A 26,903-nucleotide genomic window follows, 5' to 3' on the forward strand; every position below is an offset into this window, starting at 1 on the left:
TGGCACTAAATTCAAGTTGCGAGGTAGTTGCGAGGTGGTTGCACAGAGAATCCTTTCTCAAAGTAAAGCCTATTATATCCAAATGGATGTCTGGAGTGTTAATTTATTTGGGATCAAACACTGATAATCCGCATACCCAATTCTACTGTATTCTGTCACAATAAGACACCCTCCAAACCAATTCCGAAAGCTCTGAGCTGGGAGAAAACATGTCAGTCATTTGCTAATCAATGCAACATGAAGCCAGTTCATTTCAGCATAATGCTAGAGAACAAAATCCTGCTGCTAAAATGTGCTGGGTTGAAAACCTTTGTGCGAAGGGGTAGGGATGAGCCTCACCAATGGGTTTTATTTTTATTATTGTTCATTATTTCTACAGTAATATCTGTGCTTTTGGAGCAGTGCAGACTTTTATAAAGGTAAGTCCCTGCCTCCAGAAGCACAAATTAAGGCTCCAATCCTGCAAATGCTTATGCCTGGGAGTAGCTTTGCATAATCGAATGCTCCACTTGTGTACACACAGTTTCTGGGATCCTCATATATGTACATACAAGGTGTTACTATCCCCATGTGCAACATGGGGAAACTGAGGCACAAAGAGGCCAAGAAAATGATCTGCCCAAGAGCAGAGAGTGAGTGAGTGACAAAGCCATTGGTGAGCCTCATCCCTTCCCCTCTGCACATTTGCTGGCATAAATAACTAAGGATCAATATCCCACCCTTGCCCTTCCACCATGCATCTCTCCTGTTCCTGCTGCTCCCCAAACATCTGTCCCTGCTGTCCCACCGCAGTATCTGGCCCCTGGCTGTGCCTTCATTAGGAGCTCTCTATAAAGCACTCACTACTGCTTCCTGGTCAGATCAGCCCCTGACAAGCCGTTCCCCCTCTGACTTCCAAGCTGCTGTGGCAGTGCGAGGCTGAGCGGGTATCAGTAGGTTGAAACCTGTGCTTGGTCTGGCTGGCTGGGCCAAAGGAGCAGGTGGGATGGGATGGCATCTCTCTGAAGTGAAGGGTTTTCATAGCTGGGTATTTTTAATGTGATAACTGAATGAGAGAGACTCCTGATGATAGATACTGAATTATTAACGTCAATAAGGTGGAGTTTAGCTTTTGCTGGGATGGAGAATGGCTCTGTGAATATTTCACAGGATAAAAAGGGAACGAGAGGGAGATCTCCAAGCAGCAGTATGGTGTGGAGGCTGCTTTGGATTGGGGAAGGGAAACCCTTTGCCGGCTGAGCAGAGCAGTCTGAGATATTCTCTGAGATACAAGAGTAGCAAGCACTGCTAGAGGACAAGGATCTAGGGGTCAGGGAATTCAGTAAAAAGGGACCGTACAGGACTGAGGACTGCGGATAGCGTTTCCATGATCACTTGGTTGCATCTGTCCCCAGTTGGCAATGACCAGAGGTTATTGCCAGAGAGTTGTGCTTCTTTCTTATGCACTCCATGCATCTGAAGAAGTGGGGTTTTTACCCACCAAAGCTTGTGCCCAAATAAATCTGTTAGTCTTTAAAGTGCCACCGGACTCCTCGTTGTTTTTGTGGATACTGACTAACACGGCTGCCCCTCTGATACTTGGTACCAATTTCTATGTCATCTGTAAAACGTAAGAATTATCTGCCCTAAACTCAATAAAATCATGTGCCCACCTATTTCAGTATCCTGTCTCTAGCAGCTGGTGCTGGCCACTGTCAAAGAGGAGGGTATAAGAAACTGATAACCTGCCCTTAGAGTAAATTCCTTCCTGTCCCCAAGTCTTTAGAAGCTGGTTATGCCCTGAAGCAGGAGAGTTAAGAGCCCTTCCAAAACTGGGGGAAGTGTTTTGTTTGTTTTTTGAATCCTTGCTATATCAACTCTGGACATTAAATGCTCCATTTTTTTTTCATCTCGCTAAGCTCTTGGCCTCAGTGGCATCTTGTGGCCATGATGTTTGCAAGTTGAATGTATATTGTGCAGAAAAATCTTTCCCTTGATCCATTTGAAACATGGTATGGGGGAAGTTTGACCTGTTAAGTTACTGGCCTGTGGATGAATTAGGGAATGTCTACACTGCAATTAAACACCCAGGGCTAACCTGTGTCTGCTGACTCAGGCTTAAGGGAGTCAGGCTAAGGGGCTGTTTACTTGCTGTATGTACATCCTTCTAGGGGCTTCAGTCCCAGTTGCCACCAGACTGGTACTCCTGACCAGCACCAAATTAATACAAACATGTCTAGACAGTGTGGTTTGGACCTGGAAGGAGGAGGCATGTAGTTTCTTAAATACCAATAGAGCTGATAAGGTGTCTGCCGTCTATAACGAAACATTGCAAAGGCTTTCCTACATCGAAGAGGAAGGCTTGCTTCCAGCTAATGAACCTGGAGACCATCTGTTACCAGCTGCATTTGCGGAGCTCGTTTTTTCATTAAGTGTTTTGATTTGCATGTTATCAGACAGAGTCAGGTTTGTGTGTCTTACCAGGGCTCTTTAGGGGCAAAAGATTGTTCCTACATCGCCGAGACAAGGAGATACAATTACATAATTTACGCCCTCACTCAGTCACTTCAATTAGAGAGGCTGCCAGTGGGGAATTGAGGACAAGACTTACAAAGGCAGAGCCAGGAAAGCTAGCGATACCATGACATGAGCTCGCTGCCGTTGGGGAAATGTAATGGCATTAACAATTTCCAAACATGGAAAAGCATGCTTTCAAGCCGTGCATTATTGAGCAGGGCAGGCTGTAGTTGGAGGCAAACTCAGAAGTTTCTGCTTGTCTGAACTAAGGACTTGGAGAGCCAAATTCAAGGAGGGGAAAAAAAAAGATGGGGCAGAGAAAACTAAAAAGCAGGAATGACAAAGAGGGAACTTAAGGATGAGAGAGCAGCTGGAGATTTCACTCCTAATTCTTATATTAATTATAATTCTGCATTAGTCACACAGCACAGTGACTGTGTATGAGGAAAGTCAACACACCGATTGCCCCAGTGGTGGAGAATCTAAGACATAAGACATCACAGCATGGCAGGAGGTAGGGCCCAGAAAGAGAAGCCAAAACAGCAATTCCTGGTCACTGTCAACGTGGACCGTGTTCCAGTTGGTGACTTAGAATGTAAAGGCTCCAGATTGTGTTCCCACAACTCTGCAGCTTGGGAAACAATTTAACTGCTGCAGGAGAATGTTCAAGATTAAAAAAAAAATTCTATTCCAAATGGGGACAAAAATTCAAAATCTAAAAAAAAAATAAAAAAATTGTGAACCAATAATGTGAACAAAATTTCATTTTGGTTTAATTTTGACCTTTTTATAAAAAGTTTACTCTTTGTTTAGTATAAATTCGCTAAAATTTCAAAACAAAATATTGTTTCAAAACAACTTGAAAAGCAAAAAAATATTTTTTAAATGTCAGAATTTCCCATTTTGATGACTTTGAAACTTTGTTTTTCATTTTTTTTTCAAATTTGGAGATTCACTGAAACTGACTGTTTCCTGTGAACAGTTTTGGTTTTGACAAATTGATGTTTTCCAGCAGGAAAAAACTTCTGTTGGAAAATTCCTGGCCAGTTCTCCTTACAGTCACACCCACTTTATTCTTATCCTCCTAGCAGGAGCTGGTTGGAAAATATCAATTCTGTAGTCAAAATGCCTTTTGTTTAAACGGAAAAAAAATTCAACCTGCTCTATCCTGACCTCTGTATACTTTCTCTGTGATGTTGATTGAGACTCAGTCACTTCTAATCTCAGATAGTCAGGGGAAGGGGAAGGAGACAGAAAGTGGAGGATGGCAAAACAGGGCAGGATAGGGAGAGAGAAACTTATGAAAAAATATTTCCAGAATTGTTGCTATCTCTGAGCATCCCTGGTTTCAGCCCCAACATAAGCTACCAGCATCTCCCTAGCAGTAAAAGGGGAACTAGGGAAACCCTCCTTCTCAGAGAGGCCCCGTTTCTTGTTTTTAGGTGTCCCCATAATCTGACTTGGCTTCCCTGCTTGCCGTCTCTGGGCTGGGTGCTCAAGTCAAAACAGAATGTGCACAATTATGTACACAGCAGTGAGCGGCTGGGCTCCCAAACTCCCCTGAGCTTCCTAGGGAAATTGAGAGAGGTCCCCCATGCAGTTTGGAAGACATGGAAGTTCCCACTCGCTGATAAATCCAGGGGAGACATGGCTGTAGCCAGTAGTGTAGTTGAGCGTAAATGCGGGTAAAGGGAGATTAGTTTACCTCCTTCTTTTTTTACCACTGGCTGTAGCCCTAATGTAGCTTTGCAATGTATCGGCTTTTCCCAGGAGTTTGTCTCTAGACACGCTGTGGGAAAGGGTGCTCCTGAACCTTCATGTTGTTGGTAACTGTTTTGGTCCTGTCTTGCAGGAGGAATTTTCGAGTATGCAGATGGCCCCAATGCCCAGGTTATGAGTGCCGAGGAACAAGCCTTTAGATTTTCTGCCAATATTATCAATAGAAATAGAACTTTGTTGCCTAACACAACATTGACCTATGACATTCAGAGGATACACTTCCATGACAGCTTTGAAGCCACTAAGAAAGGTAAGTAGATAGCTCGTTTTTCCATCTGGTGAAGAATTGGCTTGAGCAGAGGCAGACTGCTCTCTGCTCACCTGTTCAACATGTAGCCAGGAGCTTTAAGGTCTTTAAGGGCTTTATTTAATTATTTATTTTAAAAATGTCATCTCTTCTACTCATTTCCATTTTACTCCATGTCAGCTGAAGCTGCTAAGGCTCAGATCACCTACAAGTGACTGATTATATGCATGTGGCAAAAATAAATATCTTACGAGTATTGCGATCGGCAACGGTAACAATGCACTGCTGGAGACATCATGCATATACCCACTTGGATGACACCTTTGGCAGCATCCTTCCTGGAAGTACATCACCTGGTGTGCATGGCAGGGAGGGAGATTAGAACCTACCTGGAATGCTACAACAGTGTGTCATTGGTTAACAACACAGGGCTCCACTGATACAGGTGGACCCCATAAAATCTTGGCCCTGCATCTCTCAGAGGAATCTAAGTAACCACTGCATTCAGAGCTGCTCACGTTGCTTTCTCAGTGTGTTGGGGCTTACACACAGGCACATATTTTTGAAATAACCTGACCACAGTGAGAAAAAGTGGAAAGCTGCAGGAGCCTCAAGTCAGCCACACTGGAGCTTCCTCATCTTCTGTCACCTGGGCAATCGTTTCTTCATTAAAACAAACACACAAAGGAACAGGTGTTGAAGCCCACTATATTTTCATGCAGATGTTTCCATTTAATTGAACTTCATGCAGTAGGAAATTCCAAGATGCCACCAAAGGTGTTGATGGCAGAAACTAAACTAATCCTGATTCTCACTCATCGGGATTCTCCCACTTCAGGTGGAAAGTGGCCACCACTTTAGTGGATTTTATGAATATCTTTTCCTAGAATTCTCAGGACCATTGTAGCACCCAGTATGTGCAGGTCTATTGCCTGTTTCTACAGCTGAGTTGACTGAAACACCAAGGGGTCAAGTGAATTCCAGATCAAAAGCCTTGTAAATCAGATGCTCAGCCATGCATCTCCCAGCTCCTTATCCTATGCCGGTCACTAGACTACACAACTCCTTCACCCGCTAACCCTACACAGCTAACCTATTTCTCTTCCAACTCTCAAGTTTGCAAGGCTCTTGAGCAGCTCCACTTAGACATGATGTTAATAGAATATGACAAGTAAATAAAGTTATGTTTTTAAGCCTCTCCTTCATGTTTAATTAATGTGCCACTTCCTGGTGCATTTGCATTGCTAGGTAAAGACTGGGAACTCTATCCAATGAAACAGAGTCCCCCATTCTCCCACCCCGCCTCCCCCCACACATTAGAAGAAGGGTAAAACTTGAGCATCGAAATGATGGGTTGTGCCATTATGAAATGCTTCTTGCCTGTTGTGGTTTGTGTGGATGTTCTATCATGTTTGAGGTGACGGTTTGGTGAACTTTTTAAAAGCACAGAAGTGTGGAATAGTAATGGTGGACCCTAAAAAGCTTAAAAATTGGATAAACACAGAAGAGTTTGTCTGCCCACCACATATCTCTAGTACAGAGAGATTGCACCTCCCTTTGCCCCACTGCCACAAGTCATTATTGTTATTGGATGCCAGTTGATTTGAGCTGCTAGTGAGTGAGGTCCGGAGGGCGGGAGGGAGAAACTGGATGGCACAGCAAGTGCTATGGTTGCGGTTTGTCTGTCAGCTTGTGAGGGTGATGGATTAGCTTCAGCTGGGGAGGTGGAGGGAAACCTGCTCAGCAAAAGTATGACTCTGTCCGAATTCACAGACCAGAGAGGCATCAATAGACAAAGTTGGTAACTGATTGTCACAGAGTCTACCAGGAATCAAGGCTGATATTTGCTTTTTTCAGGGGGTTTTATCTTGGAAGTTCCCCTAGGTTTTGTGACCTCTGCACTGTGCTAGGCTGAAGTGTAAGTATCATGTTTATCTTCACTGAAGCATTATTTTTTTGCTGGATGTTAAACCACACAGGAACGAATAGAGGGGCATTTGTGCGCGTGCATATGTGAGTGTGCAAGTGACCATGTATGTGCACACACTCTCTACCTGTCAGGAAGTGGCGTGGTTTCCGCCTTGCCAAATGGAATTTAGCTTGTATGCCACAAGATGCAAGCTTCTGCACAGTGTCAGTTCTATGTTTATAACACAGGTGGTGACATTCAGTTCATTTGTCCCTCAAGCCTGCTCTCATTACACCAGAGAGAACTTCCACTGGGTTCAGAAAGCCTTTTGTCTGAGTTGCTAGTACTGGACAGGCCCATAAAGGCCAGCTTATTCCATGTGGTAATTTATCTAGTGGCTTCCCTGCACAGAGGATAAGAACCTACTACTGCCAACGGCTAGCACACGTAGTCCTTTGAGCCTTATGCTTTTTGTACTGAAGATCTGGAGTTCTCTCCCCTCTGGTCACCTGTGGTGTCACTTCCATACCCAATATGATTGAATTTCTGGCCCCACTGTGGCAAAACTTTCTGGCTTCAGTGAGGCCAGGATGTCACCATATATCTGATAACTCTCTGAGCAGAGCAGCATAGAGGAGTAAAATACCCTGCTTGGGGGCTCAATCCTCAATCCGGTTCCTATGCAGCAAAGCATGCAAGCAAGGGCCTGATATCCCGGTGGCCTCGCTGAGCTCTGTGTCAGCTGGTATCCCAATAGAAAGGGGCTGTTCACATGTGTAAGGGCTAGAGGGTTAATCCTGTAAGTGTTAGTAAGTCTCTCAGTCTAAACCATTGGTCACTGCTGAGCTTGACACAGATAAATATATTTTATTTTTAAAAAGTAATTGCTGTATGCATTTCAGAATGAAATAATTTGTGTGTTGTTTAATGTAATGAAAGAGTCAAAGCCCCAGTCGGTGCTAAGCATCCGCAAAATATCTGGGTTTTAAGCTTAAATCATGCATTCACAGTAAACTAAATGAAACCTACAAATCAAAATCCCAAAATCTCACCAGCCATCCACCCCTGTTTTCTGGCCACTGAAAATATATTGAATAAATCATAGATAATTTTTGTATGGAAAGAGAGATGGGGGGGAGATGCTTCCAGACCGTCAATGGCTATGGTAAAGTTCAGTCTCATGGGATTCAAACCAGTAGGGAACCCCGAAAAATGGACATTGGTTATTATGTAAATAGGAATCAATCCTTTTCCATATTGAGCTGACTGGGAAATAAGTGGTTTCTTTTTCTGTGAAATTTTCTAGTTTTTCTTTAAAAATCCCAAACCCCAAACTCCCATATCTTTAGGTTTTTTCAATTTTTTTAATGCAAAATTTAGAAGAAAATTGACATTTTTTATGAACATTTCAGTTTTGTCTAAAAGCCATTTTTCATTTTCAGAACAATTCAGTGGGAATTTTTTGCCCAGTTCTACATTTATACCAGTCACTGCCCAAGTGACCCTCATACAGGGCCTAATTCTGTTCTCAGTCTCCTTACGTAGTACTTAGTCCTGTAAGTAATTCTGCAAAGACCAATGGAGCTACTTGCTAAGGGCTGCTTGGAGCTGGTGAAGGTAGCAAAGTCAGGCCTTGGAGAATGGCTCATCGCTGGAGCTTGGCTTTATGGTCCCTCTTTACGAGACAGGAGAGGGCTCCGTGACCCAGCACCATTGATAGGATAGCGCCATTAACTAAGGAGCAGTCAGTGTTATCACCGTGCAGAGCTGGGATTGAAAAAATCCTGAAAATCTCAAGCCTTTGTACGTTCCCTCAGCTGTATTGGGCTTGGATAATCATTCCTTGATCTAGAACCTGACCTGTCATCTCTCATCTGTCTATAGAACCTCACCTGCCTCTCCTCTCTGTTCCTTTCTTTTTTAATATTTATATTTTGGTTGGTCCCCAGAGGCTTGTCTGTCTGTCCATCCATCCCCATACATGCCACTCTCTCTCTCTCCATGTGCCAAGACAAAGCCCCAGCGCTGTGCTGTTTGAGATATGACTGGGTAAGTGACACGCTCTGGATGGGCTTGTCTCCCCCAGTGTCAGTCAGTCCCAGGAGGGATATTGCCTGGTGTATTGACAGCCTCGATCCCTTTCTATTGCAGCCTGTGACCAGCTCGCCCTGGGGGTTGTAGCAATATTCGGGCCTTCTCAAGGCTCCTGTACCAATGCTGTTCAGTCTATTTGCAATGCACTGGAAGTCCCCCATATACAACTTCGGTGGAAGCATCATCCTTTGGATAACAAGGACACTTTCTATGTCAACCTTTACCCCGACTATGCTTCTCTCAGCCATGCTATTCTGGACCTTGTACAGTATTTGAAATGGAGGTCAGCTACCGTTGTTTATGATGACAGTACAGGTAGGTGAAGGGGGAGCAAAGCAGCTCATCTATTGTGGGTTCCATTTCGGGACTTTTCCCATGCGCCCTGGTAGAGTGAAATCATGTAATGTGCAGTGAGATGAGTCCACAGGGACAGATCCGAATTCCTCAGGAACTCACAGCAGAAGTGCACAGGGTTCTTTGGAATACGTGTAAAGCTTTTACAGACTTGTCAATCAACTAGCCTTCATCATCACTGCTGCCGACAAGGGCCAGATGAACGATGAAGTTCTCGGCCAGTGTAAATTGGTGCCACTTCACTGAAGGCAGCGGCGCAGTGTCAATTTATATGAGCAGAGAATTTGGCAGGTAGTTTTGCCACTGAGGGCACAAAGCTCCCACTAATGGCATAACTGAGCCTACAAAGCCTTTGTTGTCTTGCTCATACCATAGAATGCACCTTACAAACATTTGTATGTAGACGGAGCTGTTGATAGTGGAACAAAGCCCAGCAAAGCACCTGCTCTAAAGATAAAATCATGTTGGGTCGCTTGTGCAAGACAATTTCATGAAACCAGCTAGTTTCCTTAGGGGAAGTGCTGAGGAGAATGCCGTGTGACACTGCTGTTGGCTAATGTGGCTCCCTGTATATTCCCCTCCGTGACATGTTCAAATGCACTTCTTCCATTTTGCACGAGGATGCTTGCCATTGTCTCGTCCCTCTTTGCAACAGCCTTCTATTGGGTTTCTTCTTGCAATGCTAGATCCCACAAACTTTCACCAGCTGTGGCTGGCACGGCACTGTGCTTTCTCCAGAGGAAAGAAATGAGTGCACGGGTAGAAAGAAAGTCTCCGATTATTTTCTTTTTCTGCCCACACTTATGGCCGTAATATAATATGATAGAGATGAGATTCTTCTCTTCAGATTGGAATTAATTACCCCTAAAGACTCAGTTTGACTCAAGTCTCTCATTTAATTGGACTTTTTTTTTCTTATTTAATCTATATACAGTAAATGAAATAGATTTTTGAGTTGTTGGCTGGCTGGTTGTCGTGCTCTCTCTTTCCCCTAGAACATGGGCTCTTAATTTGCAGGGGCATGACCCCAAAGCTATAAGGGGTCATGACTGTCCTGCCAATCCCACATGGCCAAATGGTGGGGGGAAGGGGGCAGGGCGCATCCTAGTTAGATTTCAGCTAGATGGAAAGTGGGTTATTAGGAATGGGGTTTCTCATATGGTAAAAGTTGGAAAACAATTGCCCTAGATGTGGCTGAAATTTAAAACCATGGCCCAGCTGCATCCTTTATTTCAGTAGACATTTAAAAAATGCTAAATATTGGGGGGCAGAGGAGGGAAGGGAAATTATTTTGTGAAATCAACTTGTGAATGAAAATTAACAGTTGCCCAGTAAAAGTTTGTGGAGGAACCTGAAGCCAAGTGGATGTGGAAGGGACCCACTGCTGGCAAGAGCAGCCAATCCTGATAATGCTGTGGGTTTTCTCTTTTTGAAACACTGCTTTCTAAGGCCTGATACGGCTGCAGGAGCTTATCATGGCCCCATCAAGATACAACATCCGACTGAAGATCCGCCAGCTGCCCATCGACACGGAGGATGCCAGGCCCCTGCTGAAGGAGATGAAGAGAGGCAGGGAGTTCCGCATAATCTTTGACTGCAACCACTTGATGGCAGCTCAGATCCTCAAACAGGTGAGCTCCGGAGGGGCTGCAGCAGGAGGGATCCTTTGGGAAGTGGGAAGCCTCTGGGAATTCATGCTCATGCAATGATGATAATCCAGCTGAGACATCTGTGGTGTACCCCTGTAGGTAACGTCCTTTACAATAAAAAATGCAAAAATGCAGTGGCAAATGCTTTGCTTAGGCTCTTTTGGGCAATGTTCTGAGGCTATAGTTAAAGCTACTTCCTCTACACTTGGTTTTTACACCTGAAAATACAGGTTTTGTACAAAGAACTATGTTACAAGGGTCAGGTTGCGGTGCAGAGCACACAGAGAACACCAAAGTTAGGGCTGTATTGGTAACCCCAACTGGTGAAATGGAGGAAGGGTTATGGAGACCATGAGTCCAATCCGCTCGTCCCCTGCAACTTCTGCAGGCCTTTGCGCCTGAGCAAAGTGACTGTCGAATTCCACCAGATTACAATGGCAGGGTTCTGTTCCCACTTTGAATTAGTGGGGTGGGAGGGGAAGAAGACTGTGCAAGACACAGGAACAGCGTATCACGTGTCACATGTCTGTGCAAAATGGATACGATTCAGAACCAGACTCTTTCTGTTAAACAACAGCAACTTTTCTGTGTTATTCCCTTCTGGGAGACTTTAGCAAACATGCCAATTAAACCACAAGCAAGCCTGACCTGCAGCTTTTGTTCCCGTGTCAAGACAAGTGCTCTGAGTTCACCTATAGCACTGGACTCATTTGCAATGCAAAGCAGGAGAGGAGTCCTGCCATGCCGCCCCATTAAATATCATAGATATAGGACACGTTTTCCAAAAGTGACTCCTAATCTTTGGGTGTCCAGTGTGAGATGCCTTAACACAGTCTGATTTTCAGAAAGTTCTAAGCACCAGCTCTCTTCAAATCAGGCCCCTCAGAGGTGGCCCAGGTTGGGCACCCTGGATCACGAGTCACATTTGAAAATCTGGGTCCCAGTCTATTTAACACATTCATTACAAATGTCCCTATAGCGATTATGGCATCAAGGCAACTCATAGTTACCCTGGGCAATCCTTTTAAACCCCACTAACCCACGAAGAACTATCCCAACAGCTTGAATACCACAGAGAGCACATATGAGACCATCACATTCCCAGGAAGCAGGTGTGGAGTTTCTTGGGATAGCACCAGGGAGTTAAAGTATTTACTGTTTTATCCTCTTGCATTATAAGTTCACCTGCGAAAAGTCTTTGTTGCCAGTTATCTCTGGTCTCAGTCTTTGTGGTCACAAGTTTACAATCACATGTGTTCTCTGAACTCCCACCTCCTCCTTGGCAGCTGTCTGTGACTGGACTGCTGAACTCTTGTTCTGCACACAGCTCCCACTCTTCTCCTCCTGGTGTTTGTTGATAACCTCTCTGCCGTTCTGTGGGTTGTTTTTTCTTTATTTCTTTATAAAAGCAGAGGCATTTTCTGCCTTCAGACTCATGCATCACACCAACATCTGATGGCAGGATTGAGCCCCAGCACATTAACATTTGCCATCATGGATGACTCGGAGAATTACAGCCTCATTGCTTCGGGGTTGAAATTTTCTGCTGAGACCAGAGACCTGATTATTTTTGCATTAATAGCATCATGTTTTTTAAAGACATCCAGGTCAAGGAAAGGAATTAACGGAAAACTTTGGATTCTGGGTTTCTAGGCCCTGCGATCTGGATTGGCCCATCCTCTCCATGTTCCCTAATCCCCTGCTTCTTTTCAAACTGTCATTTTCTTCCTCTGAGCTAAATTCTGCCCTAGTAATTGTAGCAGAACCAAACAGAAAGCAGAGAGAAGCAAACATCCCCTGAGGTCAAAACCCCAAACCTCCCTTCTGTCTGAAAACATTTCCAGGAGGATTCCTTTCCTAGATACACTAGGGCTGTGCCCTGTTGCAAGGGGAATGGATTTGGTAATTTACTCCAGGCTCCAGGTCCAAAAGATTCAGTGATATGTATCGTAGAATTATTCATTCAGTCTAGTTTTATTAATATCCATCCCGGCAATGATGTGTGGGAGTCATCGTTTATATGGACTCCTGCTTCTTGGTCTACCTTGATCCCTTTTGCATCTCACAGATTAGTTGTAGAAGGAAACACTAAAATATTGCATCCATTAACTGGACATTGCTTTACAGCCTGTGCTTCAAAGATGCTGACATGCTATTTCCCCCTGACTAAGGCAGCTATGAAAAAAAATAGCTATTTGTTTCTCTGGGTATCTGCAGCTCCTGCTTCCTGCCAGAAACTGTCTTGCCCTTTATTCCATCCAACTATTAAGATCTACTACAATGCTTCTTGGAAATAGTAAACATTGCCCTGGGTGCCAGATTTTGCTCTGACTATTTCTGGAGCAGTCCTTTCAGCCCATCAAGCAGTTTTAAATGTATACTAATGGATTTGACTTCATTGATAGAATAATACAGAACAGCTGAGTGACTTCCCTCCATTCTCCTCCCCCCCTGGACTTTTTCTGACCCCCCAAATATTTCTAATTAGAATCCCAAATGCTAATTATAATCCTCCATTGATTATGTTCAGAAAAAAAGGGCACAGTCATTTTAAAAAATGAGTTGTATGAACGTGGTAGGCACTAAAGACCCACGCTAGCAGCAACAGATGGAAATACACAGCAATGCCAACACAAATTTAAGGAATAAAAAGCTTCACACTTCACCTTTTAAGATCAACACAAGGCAGCATTACTCTGGTGGTGGGTTGTTTGTCTGCCTAGGTTTCTCTAATGTTGCCCATCACCATGGTATCTGGAGGACCTGCCTCAGGAAGTAAACACAGCCATATCTTTCTCCCTCTGTCCCAGCCAGGCCAGCAGCGGTCAGCTGATTGTCAGTGTTGGGATTTCACGTGGTATAGGACGTGTGGGGATGCCCAGGTGTTGTAGTAAAATCTCTGGATTTTTCTCACTGCTGGAGCACCACGCCCCACTGAAGTCAATGGGATCTGAATGTGCTCAGCACCTGTTTAAAACAGGCCACAAGGGTCATAGGCCTTGATTCAGCCAGGCATGTAAGCATATGCTTATGTTCCAGGAACTTAAAGTTAAGCACATGCTTAAGCACTTTGCTGAATCAGTCCAGAATCCAAATGTGTTTCCTGTTTCATCTCTCTCTGCATGTATCAACCCTTCAGGTGTTTTTCTTTCACAGTTTCTTCTAGACAGTTTTACCATACATCTTGCTAACTCTCCTTTCCCCCCACTCTTCTTCAGGCCATGGCAATGGGCATGATGACGGAATACTACCACTTCATCTTCACCACCCTGGTAAAGTATCAGATCAGTGCAACTCCTTTTACTGTCCCCGTCACCGGGATGGAATGTGAGCGCGTGCCGCATGTAGTCAGCGAGCTGTAGGGAATGCTTTTTTCTGGGTGTGTCAGACAGCTCCAGGATCCTGGAGGGGTGGAGTGGACCTGTATTAATAGAACGGTGACTAGGAGGTTTTACTTAGCTTTGGTCTAAAGTCATTTATTTTTTCATTTAAACCAGCTTTCTCACTGAAGCATCATGGAGCTGTTCATGTTAACAGACATGCTGATTCTCCTCTCACATACGCTGCTTTTCACCCATGTAACTGCATTTACTTCTCTGGAGTTACTCCACATATACACAAGTGGCGGCAAGAAGAGACTCAGGCCCGCACTATTTATTCAACTTCTCTTCCTCCCGTAACTTTGATCTCGGTGCGTCTGCTCACACACTGAAAGCTGAGCATGTGCACAAGGGCATTAGCCATTGTGGATGGGATTTGTGGGTGCTGAAATTCAATAGGTGTTGGGAACCTCTCTGCCTGACGCTCTTTTGAGAACTGCAGCCTAACCCTCCTTGCTCTGGTAGATATTTCGACACGGCAGGTTTATTTTGCATGAGAAGAATTCAGCTTGAAATGATCTTCAGTCTCATTAAACATGGGCTAGTTCCCCTCTGACTCCAGGAGGCATTTTTCTTGGCATGTGTTTGTTTGCTTGTTTTAATTTAGGGTGTTATTGTCTGGGACTCTCCTGAATTTGGCATGATGCTAAAAAAACCTCATGTATTTTTTCCTTTCAGGAAAGAAGCATAATAAACTAACCCTTAAAATTTGCAAAACTTATTTTTCAAATATAAAAGACATTTTAATTACTCCTACTGCCATTATCTATTCCAGGCAGCTTTAAGCAGTTCCCAAATAACCTCCTATTAATCAGTCCCAGCTCAGCCTATAGTACATCTCATTTATAGGTAAAGCCTGGAAGTGGGGGGGAAATGATAATAAATTAATAAATAAGCAATCACAATTAATGCCACTTTCCTGAAATAACAGTTATACATGGGAAAGACGTTTTAATCTATTATTCCTGAAGGCAATGTTTTCCTAGCTTACAATACACATTCTCCAGCTTCGACCGCACTAGACCCATGGGGTGCTAATGAATAAGTCTATAATGTTATAGGGAATGGTTCTGAAAGGTCCCTAGTCAATGCTGAGTGCACCATATCAACATTTGGCTGGAAAGCGCCACCATTTTGCCGAACAGCAAAGCTGAGTTCAATATGTCGGGCCCCCTCTTGATCTTTCTTCTAACAGACATGGGAGCTGGCAAGATGCCCCACGAAGCTGTTGTCTGGTGTCAAGCATAGCCCCTGCTTCCACAGGAGTTAGGGTTTGATCCTGCAAGGTGCTCAGCACCTTCAGCTCCGGTTGGGGTCAGCGGGACTTGGCACCTCTAGAAGTGGTTCCGCAGCTTGTAGGATTGTGCAGCACCCGTACAAAGAGATGTCTCCTAAGGCAGCTGTTTGAGGGTAGTGAAGGAAAGTTGGGGACTCAAACTACTGAATGTCCTTAGAATCTGTGCACGGAGTTCAGAGTGAAAGAACGTGCACAGGGCAGCATCTCCGGTAGGCGCATACACCAGCAGAGGAGCTAGAATAAAGGGGGAAGAGGGCTGATGTTCTGCTGCTTACCCCACTCATCCAGCTGAGCTCAAGATCTCCACTGCTCTGAAGAGGGCTAAGGCTTAACGCTGATGCAATCTGATTGCTGGAAGAATGAGGAAAACGAAAACTGTTCCCCTGGGGTCAAGCAATAGACTAATAAACCCATAGTCTGAGATAAAGATGATCTTACCCATCCAAACTCCGCTGCGATTAAACATCCACACCCTGAGTTCAGTCACCTGGCATTATTTATGAGAAGACACTCTAGTCTGATTTTTCAGCCTGCTCTTTAACTGGTTCTCTGGTTTTTTACCTAAAATGTTGCAGGTGAAAAATTGATAATGCAGTTCTTTGTGGGCGTGATTAGTGACTGGACCTGTAAACATCTACATGGCATCAGCTGTGCACTTTGAGGGTGCAAAATAGGAGGCTAGCATTTAAAAATAAAATCAGGCCCTAAAGGCTTATTAAGGCCCAATAGCTGCAACGATTCCCAGTTCTTCTACTGAGTATGTGGTCATAGAGGTCTGGAATTCACTGGTTTCATCACACATAGATTATGATTCTGCATTTGGGGCTGTTGTCAGCTGTTCCATAAATTACAAATTCTGGAAGCGGGAGAGTGAGCCATCAGAGTCATTCATAGGGTCAGCCTGTGACTTCACCAAAAACCACATTTGCATGGCGAAGCTGGTTCCTGTTGGGTGTCAGGAGAGATAAGTGTCCCGCCACTAAGATGCACAAAGGCATAAATATCCCAAGTCCTTGCTTCCTCACTGAGAGATTCCCTGTCGTCTCCTGGATGAATCCCCTTAAGGAGTTGCCAAGCTTATTCCTAAACTCGCTGCATGCTTGGGCAAAGCTTCCTTACCAGGCAGAGTTCTGGCCTCACTAACTCTTCCCGGAGCTGCCCTTGAACAGCCGATGAAATCCCAGCAAATTGCTACACGTGCTATTAACATTGCCCAGTAATTTCCCAGACTGCGTCTGTGTGTTTGCAGTATGCTGCCTGTATGGGCACACTGGCCAATACAGGAAACATGATGGTCTGTTCTTTAACTCACCCTTGGGCAGAATGGAATTGTGTGGCTGAAGTGGCATATTGCATGGACTCTCTCTCTCCTGCATTGACCGTGTACCCAGTGATCCTTGCCTCATTGCACAAGCAATCTGGGCCAGATGACTCACACAGGGACTGCCAGAGACTATCAGACAGAAAAACAAGACTTCACCAGCAGGGGATTGATTAACGGTTAAAATATAACCCAACTTTTCAAAATCCCTTCTGGGAGCAATAAATATATCCCCACCCTTATCGCTTCAGCCCCCGTGAGCCATAGCAGGGAAACCTTGTTACTACCCACAATAACAAAGCATTGCCAGAAAAGAAGGCACTGGCCTGTGTGGGTGGACACCGAGGCTGGGATTAATAGGGTGGAAATTCCCCATGAACAGCCATTCACTCCACATTCCAGAAATGCTCTCTCCTTAAACAGCCCCTGTCACCACAGCAATAAGGGAGGGTTTACGAGGAGAAATGACAACAACAGTCGCTCCCTTTCTCCCTTCCCAGCTGGAAGCTTGCTGAGTTCCTCGGGATCCCTGTGTTTGCATGGGCGAGTTGTGTACGTGTGCAGGGGACAGGGTACATGAAGAAACTGTTGAAGGTGAAGAAATGAGTCTTGTCTCTAGGCCTGAGAGTGGCTGGATCCCAGGTGTTTGTTCTTTCTCAGGGCAGTGATCTCCGTAGCCTGGGGACATCTGGTCCCCTGCACCCATGGGTCTCCCCCATTGCTGTAGAGTTGCACCATTGTGTGGGATTGTAGCTGTCATGGAGGGAGAGGCACCCACAGGCAGCTAGAGCGCTTCCCATGGAGGCCTTTGTAGGTCAGGAGACACACTCTCAGCTGGACTATGGACTCAGAAGGGAGCTCTCTAAGCGGCTTAGGTGAACCCCCTGCTGCAGTAGCAGCTGGCCCTAGAGCAGGTCGGACCACGTGTTTGTGGGAAGCAGCGGGTGCTGCTCTGCTGGGACACAGAGCAAGAGTTAATCTGTGACTTGGCTACTTCCTTTGACAAACTCCTCCATTTGATCTGGTGAGGAAACCTGCTGGGCACAGATGTGCTGTGTCCCAGAGCTGAAGGGGGTGTATTATGCTAGGTGGGATAAAGGTGCATGGAGTATACATAGAGCAGGCACTGCCATCTTCCCTAAATACTGCAATGGGCATTGCATGTGAATACTGTGTGTACGCATAAATAACACAGCAGAGAATGACTGACTGGGATGGAGATGAACATACTTCGCAAATTCCAGCCTAGTGTCAAAATCATCCCCAGTTTGCACTTTGGGTTTTTGACAGTGAACAAAGAACAAATGCCTGTTGGGGGCAGCCAGGCTGTTCATCTTATCTAGTAGGGTTTTGTAAATACCTAAATCAACACACCTTGCACATGTCCCGCAGAGCTAAGGACTTCACCTCCTGTGATTGCAAAGTTCCCTGCCTTCCACACAACTTGGGAGTCCTCTGACTTGTACTGTTGAAGACTATTTACATAGGGCGACCAGACAGCAAGTGTGAAAAATCGGGGCAGGCATGGGGGGGTAATAGATGCCTATATAAGACAAAGCCCCAAATATCAGGACTGTCCCTATAAAATCAGGACATCTGGTCACCCTATATTTACATCAGTGTAGCTGACTCCTCTCAAGGTCAGGGGTCATTTGCATGTGCCCTGCCCCCCGTTAGCCTTCTTTTGAAGGCCCTTTGAGAATTCCAGTGCAGTCAATCTTGTGGCTAATAGCACCCCCACCTGGGGACGGTTTAGTAACAGAAATGATTCAAACAAGCCTTATGGTTCTTAATAACCAAAATGGTTCAAACAATCCCCCGAGAGACCCCAGAGGGAACCCCGTACCTGTAACACAAAAGTTCACGTCCAGCCCTGGTTTAGTCGGCCACACACCGAGCTCTTTCTCTGACCCAGTGTGCTGCTTCACCCTACTGCTCTCTGCAAGGAGGCCCCGGGCCCCACCGAGGCGTGCCTCTTCAGTAGGCAGGGTTGGCTGGCCTCAGCCCTGCAGCCCTCAGGGACGAGCTGCCCTGGGACAGTCAGTACTAAAGAAAGTGTCATTTTCCAGAAGGGAAGGAGTCCCGCGGCATTTTAACTTCCCAGCAGGGATCCTTTTCACGACTCACATTTCACCCCAGGTCTGGTTCCCAACAGGTTGAGCAGTGTGGCACATCACTGTGGTAGTTAAACACTGACTTTGATGCGGCGGTATCAGGGTAAAATTGAATCCGGCAGGGACGCCAATGGATTTGTATTGCAGTAGCACCAGGAGCCTGAGCCCTGTCCCAGGACCCTGTTGTGCAAGGTGTTGTACAACAGGAACAAAGAGACAAGTCCCAACCCCAAGGACTGTACAATCCATGACTGGGACAATTCATTTTGGGGTGTTTTTCATCACGTTTTGTGGGGTTTTTTAGTTAATCTAGTTTAATTTCTAAACAATGTCCTTTTGAAATAAAAAGTCAAAACAGAAACTCAGCACTTCCTCAGATTTGGCCCAGGAGAATGTATTGCATGCAAACTACTTTTTTTATTGCTTCTCATCTGTTTTAGAGAATGAATCAGCAGAGAGATGGTAGGAATGGGATGATCTGGGATTACAAAATCAATAACAGTTGCAGAAACTGTTCAAAATAAAATATGGTTAAAGTGACTCGTTAAGCAGATTATTCCAGGACCGAAGCTCCCTTCTGATTGCCATTCTCTGCCGCACTCATTCACGATCCCCTCATTTGTGAGCTCCCAGGAAACCTTGTTCAGCTTCATCATCCAGGCAGCTTCCAGTCCCCTTGGGTGAGCTGTTCTTGTTTTTTGCCGAGCTGAACAGCTGTGGTGTGTGCCTGGCGTGTCTCAGATCCAAAACCCATTCAGATTTGTTTCTGAGGTTTGAGCCCCAGACCTCCCTGTACTGAAGTTAATATTCAGATGTAGCAGAGCCAAGAGATGCATTAAGGAAGTGGGCTAACAAAGGACTGCAAATACCCTCTCTCTCCCTGCCTGCCAAGTGACAGCTTTGGGCAGGTTGCCAGTGGAGCTAAGACTGCCTGGCTTCTCTGGCTCTCTCGTTTTCTGTCGTATAAAGGGCACACTCATTCATTGCAGACCGTGTACACTGGTCCTAATGTCAAGAAATTCATCTTAGCTCCTTTTCTATAGCGATCTGCAAATTGACATTCCAAATTTGGAGTTATTCTGTCATCCAAGGTACCGTCCAGGACTCAGCACTCAAAGCAAATTCTCCAGGAAAAATCTTAGGGAACTTTCACAGGATTAAACTCAAATGCAGAAACAATGTATCTTAAGACCTCATTCTGCAGGGTGTAGTGGCCAGGTACCAGTCTCAGGGCGAGGGTTGGATGAAATTTTTCAGTCAATGTTTTTCACTGAATAATTCAAATTTAGGTCAACCAAAACATTCTGCAAAATCTTATTGAATTTGCCAAATAACAAAAAGGAAACATTTCATTTCAGTATTTTGAAAAAAAACCAACATTTTTCAGTTCAAAACAATTTAATCTTTTGATTTTAAAAAAAAAACCTTGAAAACTGGACATTTCATTTTGGGTTGAACAAAACATTTTGTTGTTATTTTTCGTTGTTTGTCTTGTGTGTTTAGATTGTGATGTCTTAGAAAGGAGATTGGCTTTTCCTAGATGTATGTAGCACCATGGGGCCCTGATTCCATTGGGTACTATCATAATATGATATGGATGGAGCTCTACACCCTGCATTCAGTACAGCAGCACCTTGTATCCTACTTTCTGTGAATCCTGAACTCTCCAGCTTAGTACAAAGACACCACATTAAACAGAGGAAATGAGACAAATAGAAGAAGTCACAAAATGTTAAAATTGATTTCTCTCTTTTAAGGATCTTTATGCACTAGACCTGGAGCCATACCGCTACTCTGGAGTGAACCTGACCGGCTTCCGGATCCTCAACGTGGAGAACCCTCACGTGTCTGCCATCACTGAGAAATGGTCCATGGAGCGGCTGCAGGCTGCACCCAGGGTGGAGTCGGGCCTACTCGATGGGGTCATGAAGGTACGACGGTCACTTTAAAATCCCTTTGGCATGTGGGTGTGTTGTCTCTACCCTGACACAAATGCCACTCCAGTTATAGAAAACTGTGGAAATGTTAAGAAAGTTGTTCCTTTTTTGTTTTTAATTCTGAAATTTGGAAACATTTTGACCAGCTATAATTGTTTTATTGGTATTGTGATTATTTCTTGTCAATAACAGCAATTCTTTGCCTTTCTCTAGCACGTAGAGGCTCCAGCAGGTGCTATACAAACATACAGTAAAAGATTAATTGGGTCACATCTCAGCCAGCTTGTCCCAAGGCACTCCATCCCATGGATCCTTCCTCCTATACTTAGTTGCCCTCTCTTATAATTGCCTTTTAAATACAACAAAGCTCCCATAGTTTAACCTCTTCAGTCCCAGTACTACACCATTCTTATTACAGTCCCTCTGGGTTGGCCAGCATGCACGGGGACCGCAGCTTCCATGCAGCTATCTGACTTGTCTTAATGGTGCAGCTCCCTGTCATGTCTCCTCCACAAAATCTGGATGCATGTAGATTGATTAGAAGCTGTTAGTTCAGGCTGTTGCGTGGCTGGGCCATGCAGTGACCACGACTAGGTGCAGTGTAAACCTCACACAGCGTGTGCTGGGAATGCGAGGCAGAGGACGGTAGCTGTTTCTTTAATCAGATAAATACTGTATTCCTTGTTGGAACACGCCTGGATTTCTCTGCGCTGGCCTGATGCACAGTGCTTGCTGAACTGGAAAGGTACCTGATGCATGTGCTACAAACCCAGGCTGAGGAGGGAACTCTCTTCTCATTGCACTGCACAAGTTGTGTTTTAGGTTGTGGCAGGCAGGTGCCGCAAGGCTGACCGCCCATGAGCACCCTGCTCCTGAGAACAGGCACTGGGAATTGGGAATGTGCATGCTGTTCAATGTGAGACACCTCACCAGGGACGTGTCTGCCACTGTGACAAGCTCTTGCACGGAACTCACCGGAGGGTTAGACTGGATTCAAGACAGCGGTGTGATATTTCACAGGACACAATCCTGCAAGATGCTGAATGCCTTCTGGGAGGTTTGCCAGCACCACTGCCTTCCACAGACTTCACTGGGAGCTCAGGACCTGGCAGGATAAGGCCTGCAGTTAGGAGCGAGTGATGTGGAGAATGGGAGCAGAGTTGACACGCTTGTGTTGGGAGCTAGGGTTCCCTGCAGCCCCGGAATGCTGCTGCTGTTGGTAGCAGCTCTGCTCCCAATAGTTACTACTGGGAGGATGCCTCACCCTGCATAAGTGCTGCCTGGCTTCCTTCTGGCCTGCCTCTTCACACCTACCACGATCCCCAGCTAAAAGGCTCCCAAATTTTCACCGGTGCATTAGCATCCTTTCCTCCTTGAAGTGCCTCCCTCCTGTCACTGAGGGTTACTTCTGAGTGGAGGCTTCCCCCATTGTCCTTCTGCCTTTGGTCCATAGCAAGCAACGCCCCCAACTGGACGCATTCCGGGCTTCCAACTCCTCTGGGTCCCCAAGACTCCAGAAGGATTAGAAGGTGCCTTATTCACAGTGTGCATTTCGGGATGGTGCTACTCGTTAGGGATGGGCAAGCAGAAAAGGAAGTGTTCTGAGGGACGCCCAGAGATGGCTCATTTCATAGCTTGGGTCTTATTACTCAGCACGTACATCAAGGAGGGGTGAGAAAAACTGGGAGAGACTCCAATTTCTGCATCTGGAGCCCTCAAGGAGAGTGACAGTGAGAAAAAGGCAGTTTGGGAAATCCCCCTGGAGCGCCCTGTCGATGTCTGCTCAGGGTGTCAGAGAGAAATAGTCGGCCAGGTCAGATCAGACGTCTAGTGGCTGCTTTGGAGGATTTCCCAACACTCGAGGGAAGGATGTATTAGGACCAGGCCTTAATTTCTGATCATAAGGAGTCTGCTTCCTTAGCCCCATCCCCAGAGTGCTGCATCTCCTCGTGAGAAACCTCTCTCTCTCTCTCTCTCTCTCTCTCTCTCTCTCTCTCTGCACCTCAGGAGCCAAGCACCTGGGGCAACAGTGGAGCCCGCAGCCTGGCGGCTGGCAGAAATAAGGACAGCAGCAGCAGCACTTGTACCATTGCAGCAAGACAGTTGGAAATAACCAGAGGCACTGGCATGACCTTCCCCCGCCCCAATATGGCTTATTGATCTTCTGCTCTGCCTGTCACATATGGGGCATTATGATAAAATGCTACTCTGCAGTGTTGCCCGCACGTTGGCTGTGATTTCCAGCCTCTCTCCTTGCCAGCAAGGACTGAACCAGCATGCTGTGTGCTTTCAAATAAATTTTTTAGAAAGCCTCCTTCCAGCAGAGCTGAAAGTTTCTCTCTGCAGCTAAGAGCAGCATCCTTCTAACATCAGACATCTCTGCCCAAGACATCGGAACCCTCCCTTCCTCCACCTCCTGCATCGTTAGCACTTACTAAACTGAGAAATGACCCAGACACACATGAGAATTCTCTCCATTTTTATGTCTTCTGGTCAATGCCAAACATCAAAACGGTGGGCCAGGCTTTTAGAAGTGGGGACCCCAAGCTCTGGAAGCAAACAGGGCAACTGTGAGTAATGTTACTCCGTCTCCATACGTGTGAGATTTGAAAGAGGACCCTGCAAAAATAATTCCCTCTATTCCAGGAGTTTGCTGGTTCTGGTTCTCTTCCCTGTGTGAAGCAGGAGCTCAGCCTGCATGATCATAATTGTCTCTTCTGGTCTTAGACTCTGGGAATTGCTCTCCAGTGAAAAATGTCTCTCTCTTGCAGCTGAAATTTTCCTTGTAGCGGGCTCGCCCCCTGTTTCCTGTATTTCTTTGCTGACTTTTTTTTGAGTCTTTCCCCTTCTTCCAACACTTCTCCCAAAATATTTTCTAAATTATTTTATTTCTATATGCGGCACGTACCCCTAGCTTTGCATGACCCCGGGGAGAGACTATTGCACTGAATGCATGACAAGACCTCAGTTATGTGGGCACTAAGATTTGGTTGTTTACCACCTCTTCTCCATAACAAGGTCACAAAGCTCTCTGACCTCCGGTTTTAGGGTCCTTCCTCCCTACCAAATATGACCCCCCAGAATACTAGCATGGGGATTTAAGAGCTTCCTCTTTGTTTAAAACAATCTTTAGATTATGCAGTGGGTACACTATCTTCCATGCTCCAAAATGTCTGTTAGCCTATAAGGTGCCACAGGATTCTTTGCTGCTTTTATCTTCCATAGCTACCTGAGCATACTGGGGCATGCTGCACTCTGCTCAAATGCACACTGAGTCTCTGCAATAGTGAATAAGAACAGAAGCCGTTTTAGGAGCACGCAGAGGCCATGGGTTTAACGAGCCAGTCCTGTCTGAATTGCTGTTCACCCGACCTTCATGCTTCAGAATCATGTCCTTCCAGCCTCTCCTCCAGCAGCTAAGTCAGGTGTCTTTCATACTCAATCCCTTCTCTGGTAGCTTATTAAAGGCTGCATGCTGCCTGATTTCCTTATACTCCCAAATACAGTTTGGATGGTTGGGCTGACTTTCAGCTATGCCTTAATTTTCTCACTGAATTTGCATCATCAGAGGTACATGGGGTAGCATTCGGATGCTGAACTCCCAGCCCTGGATTTGTGGGTATAACCCATAAGAGGCATGAAACTCTGAGTACAGGCGCTATTTGCAGGTGGAAAACCATGACTGCAAAATCCGAGGCTAGCACTGAACCCCCCGTTCCGGCCCTTTGCTTTTGAAACACCCCTCACCTTTGTGGGGAGTTTATCCCCAGCCACCCTGGCTCTGCCTTTCTAATTTTGGGAACCTCTGCCACGGCACCTGGAGGCTCACTCCTCTCCTATGAGAACAAAGCCAAGATCCCTTAATCCTTTCTTGGAACGTAGGTTCTTTACCACTGGTGACCTTTTGGTTAGCTTACACTGCGCTCTCCATGCTAGTGTGGTTTGTGGACTGGACTGCCCAGGAGGGTTCCACATGAGAATTCCTGGCTAATGCACATTAGTTGTAGGTATCTGTGAACTCACTCTGCCCGCTCGGGGTAGAACATTGTGCTGTCTCCTACTCCTCTCCAGTATTCCAGCACAGTGCAATAGAACAGAAAGGCAGCCTGGCCTAGTGGGGAGGGCACCAGCTTTCTTCCCAGCTCTGCCAGGGATCTACAGTGGGACCTTGGCCAACTTTCTTTCCTGATCTGTGGCTATGTTTCTCTCCTGCCCTATGCCTCTCTTGTCTGTTTAGCTCTTGGAGATCGGGCCTGTCTCTCCCTATGTGTCTGTAGAGTGTCTAACACAATGGATTCTCAACTGCTGCCCGTACACGCCACTGTAAAACAAATAATAATTACACGCCATCTGTGTGCTTAAATGTATCCCAGTATCCCCCAGATTTACAAGACCCAGTATCCTGTCCCTTAGCACTGCAAAGTTACGCCAGCAGGATGTAGGCCAGGCTCCTACTCTTCACGCATGGGAGGAATAAGGTCATGGGAGTGATTGCCAAGTTGGGACAGAGCATTTTCTCTACTGTTAGATATTTGCTCTGTATTTTGCCATATTGTTTGATTTTTTATAACTGCGGCTACTATTCTTGGGTCTTTGGCATCCACTTTTGTGGAACCAGTGAGGAATGTGTTTTTCACTAGTGGGATTTTCCCCTATCCCTCTTTTAGAAGTGGAAGAAAACGGCACTTTGTCAGTATCTGGAGGTGGGGTGCAGTGTCGCAAAGCTATTCCAAACCACACCCAATACCCCCCCACTCGCTGTCACATTGTACAGCAATAGCCCCGGCCCCACTGCCTGAAATTTCCCAGTTTCATCATGGATATTTCATGGAAGGAGGACTGTCAAGCATTGCCACCTGGGTGAAGATTTCACAGCACCAGTGCCCAAGAAAAACTATCAGGGTTGTGGGGGAATTTTTTTACTCAGAGTCCAACTCCTTGCCTTTGCTTTTGTTTTCTCATGAGGGCAGCTCTGAGTTCTCTGTGGTGTTTAATGGTTCCAACAGTGACTAAGAGTCGGGAGAACAGAGTTCTGCACTTGACTTGCTGCATGACCTTGATCACTTAACTTTTCTGTTCCTCATTTTTCCCATCTATAAAATGACATGTAGACAGTACAGTGGCAGATGCAGTTGAGATACCTAAAAAAGACATACGTATAGAGATGGCATTCTCGTAGTCTGTGATTTACAGAGATGACTATGGCCTTTTAATGTAACCTAACACATATTGGCAAAAACCTCCTGTTCTGAAGAATTTCTTTGTTGTGTACGTGTTTACCCATTTAGAAAATGAAAAGAACAACAAAGCCACAAGTTCTGCCCCAAAAGCAAACCTATTTGCTGTACCGTAGCTGTAGCTATTTCAAAGTTCTGTTGAAGTCTGAAATTTCAGCCTGAGAAGACGTATTTTCTGTCCTGATGGGAAAGCCTGTTAGGGTTAGGAGTGATTGCAATTTTTTCTGCCTTTTTTTAAGGGGTTTCACAAAAAATGATTTTAAACCAAAGTTTTTAATTTTTGACAACCTTTTTAGTTTTTAAATTAGGGGGGAAATTCCCCTTACAACCAGTTACTATTACTGTGGATTTTTTAACCCTGGTGGAGGAAAGAATAAAAAGGTGTAAGGAGGTGGGTTTTCATCCACAATTTTGAAACAAAAACATAAAAACGTGGAGTGGGATTTTCCCCCACCAAACTGAAATGAAAAATTTCAAACAAAAAATGTTATCCAGAAACTTTTTATCCAAATCCAGAAATAATTCAGGAATAATTCCAAATGAAAGAAAAAATCTCCCCCCTTCTCTGACCCTCCCTCCGCACAGAGTCATGAAACATTACTTGTTTTAGATCAGCTCTTCTTTGGATAAAAAATGGGCTGTTCCAAATCTACCCCTCAGAGGGGAATTGAGGACCTGCTTGTCTGGTTACAGTGTGGGGTTTTTTTCAAGATACGCTATAGCTCAAACAGACGTTATGGGCTTCATGCAGGAATCATGGAGCAAGGTTTCCCATGGCCTGAGTTATACAGGAGGTCAGACTAGGTGATCTGACCTTGAAACCTACGACTCTCTAGAAGTTCGTTGAGCGCCATTGTAATGATGTAGCGAATACGGCTCTGTTCTGTTCCCTTTCAGTTCATGGGAGTTTTACAGTTGACTTCAATGGGAGCCGGATATGAGGCCTTTGATTACACTCATCTAGAGCTGAACAATTAGCCAGGAGTCAGTGTGACTGTAGGTGTCCTTGCAGTGGTCAGCTGGTTCTTGCCTTGGGCTTTGGTTTTTATTTATCCAGCACCCTCCTCCCCCCGTTTTACCAGTGGTGCC

At 45.4% G+C, this 26,903-nt stretch overlaps 1 protein-coding gene across 4 annotated transcripts in view; it reads left to right on the plus strand.

The window, feature by feature from the left end:
* The window catches only part of GRIK3 (glutamate ionotropic receptor kainate type subunit 3), a 228,745-nt gene that overhangs the window by 122,352 nt on the left and 79,490 nt on the right, over positions 1–26,903 (plus strand). For all 4 annotated transcript variants that reach the window (XR_003997315.1, XM_030539128.1, XM_030539126.1 and 1 more), the window contains 5 exons: positions 4,349–4,525; positions 8,583–8,840; positions 10,329–10,510; positions 13,747–13,800; positions 20,398–20,571. Coding sequence is in view for 3 of the 4 variants with exons in the window: in XM_030539128.1 (XP_030394988.1) it covers positions 4,349–4,525; positions 8,583–8,840; positions 10,329–10,510; positions 13,747–13,800; positions 20,398–20,571 (845 nt within the window). In the remaining variant the exon portion in view is untranslated. The remainder of the gene's footprint in view (positions 1–4,348; positions 4,526–8,582; positions 8,841–10,328; positions 10,511–13,746; positions 13,801–20,397; positions 20,572–26,903) is intronic.

Source organism: Gopherus evgoodei, chromosome 20 (assembly GCF_007399415.2).
Source record: "Gopherus evgoodei ecotype Sinaloan lineage chromosome 20, rGopEvg1_v1.p, whole genome shotgun sequence".
Taxonomy (NCBI): domain Eukaryota; kingdom Metazoa; phylum Chordata; order Testudines; family Testudinidae; genus Gopherus; species Gopherus evgoodei.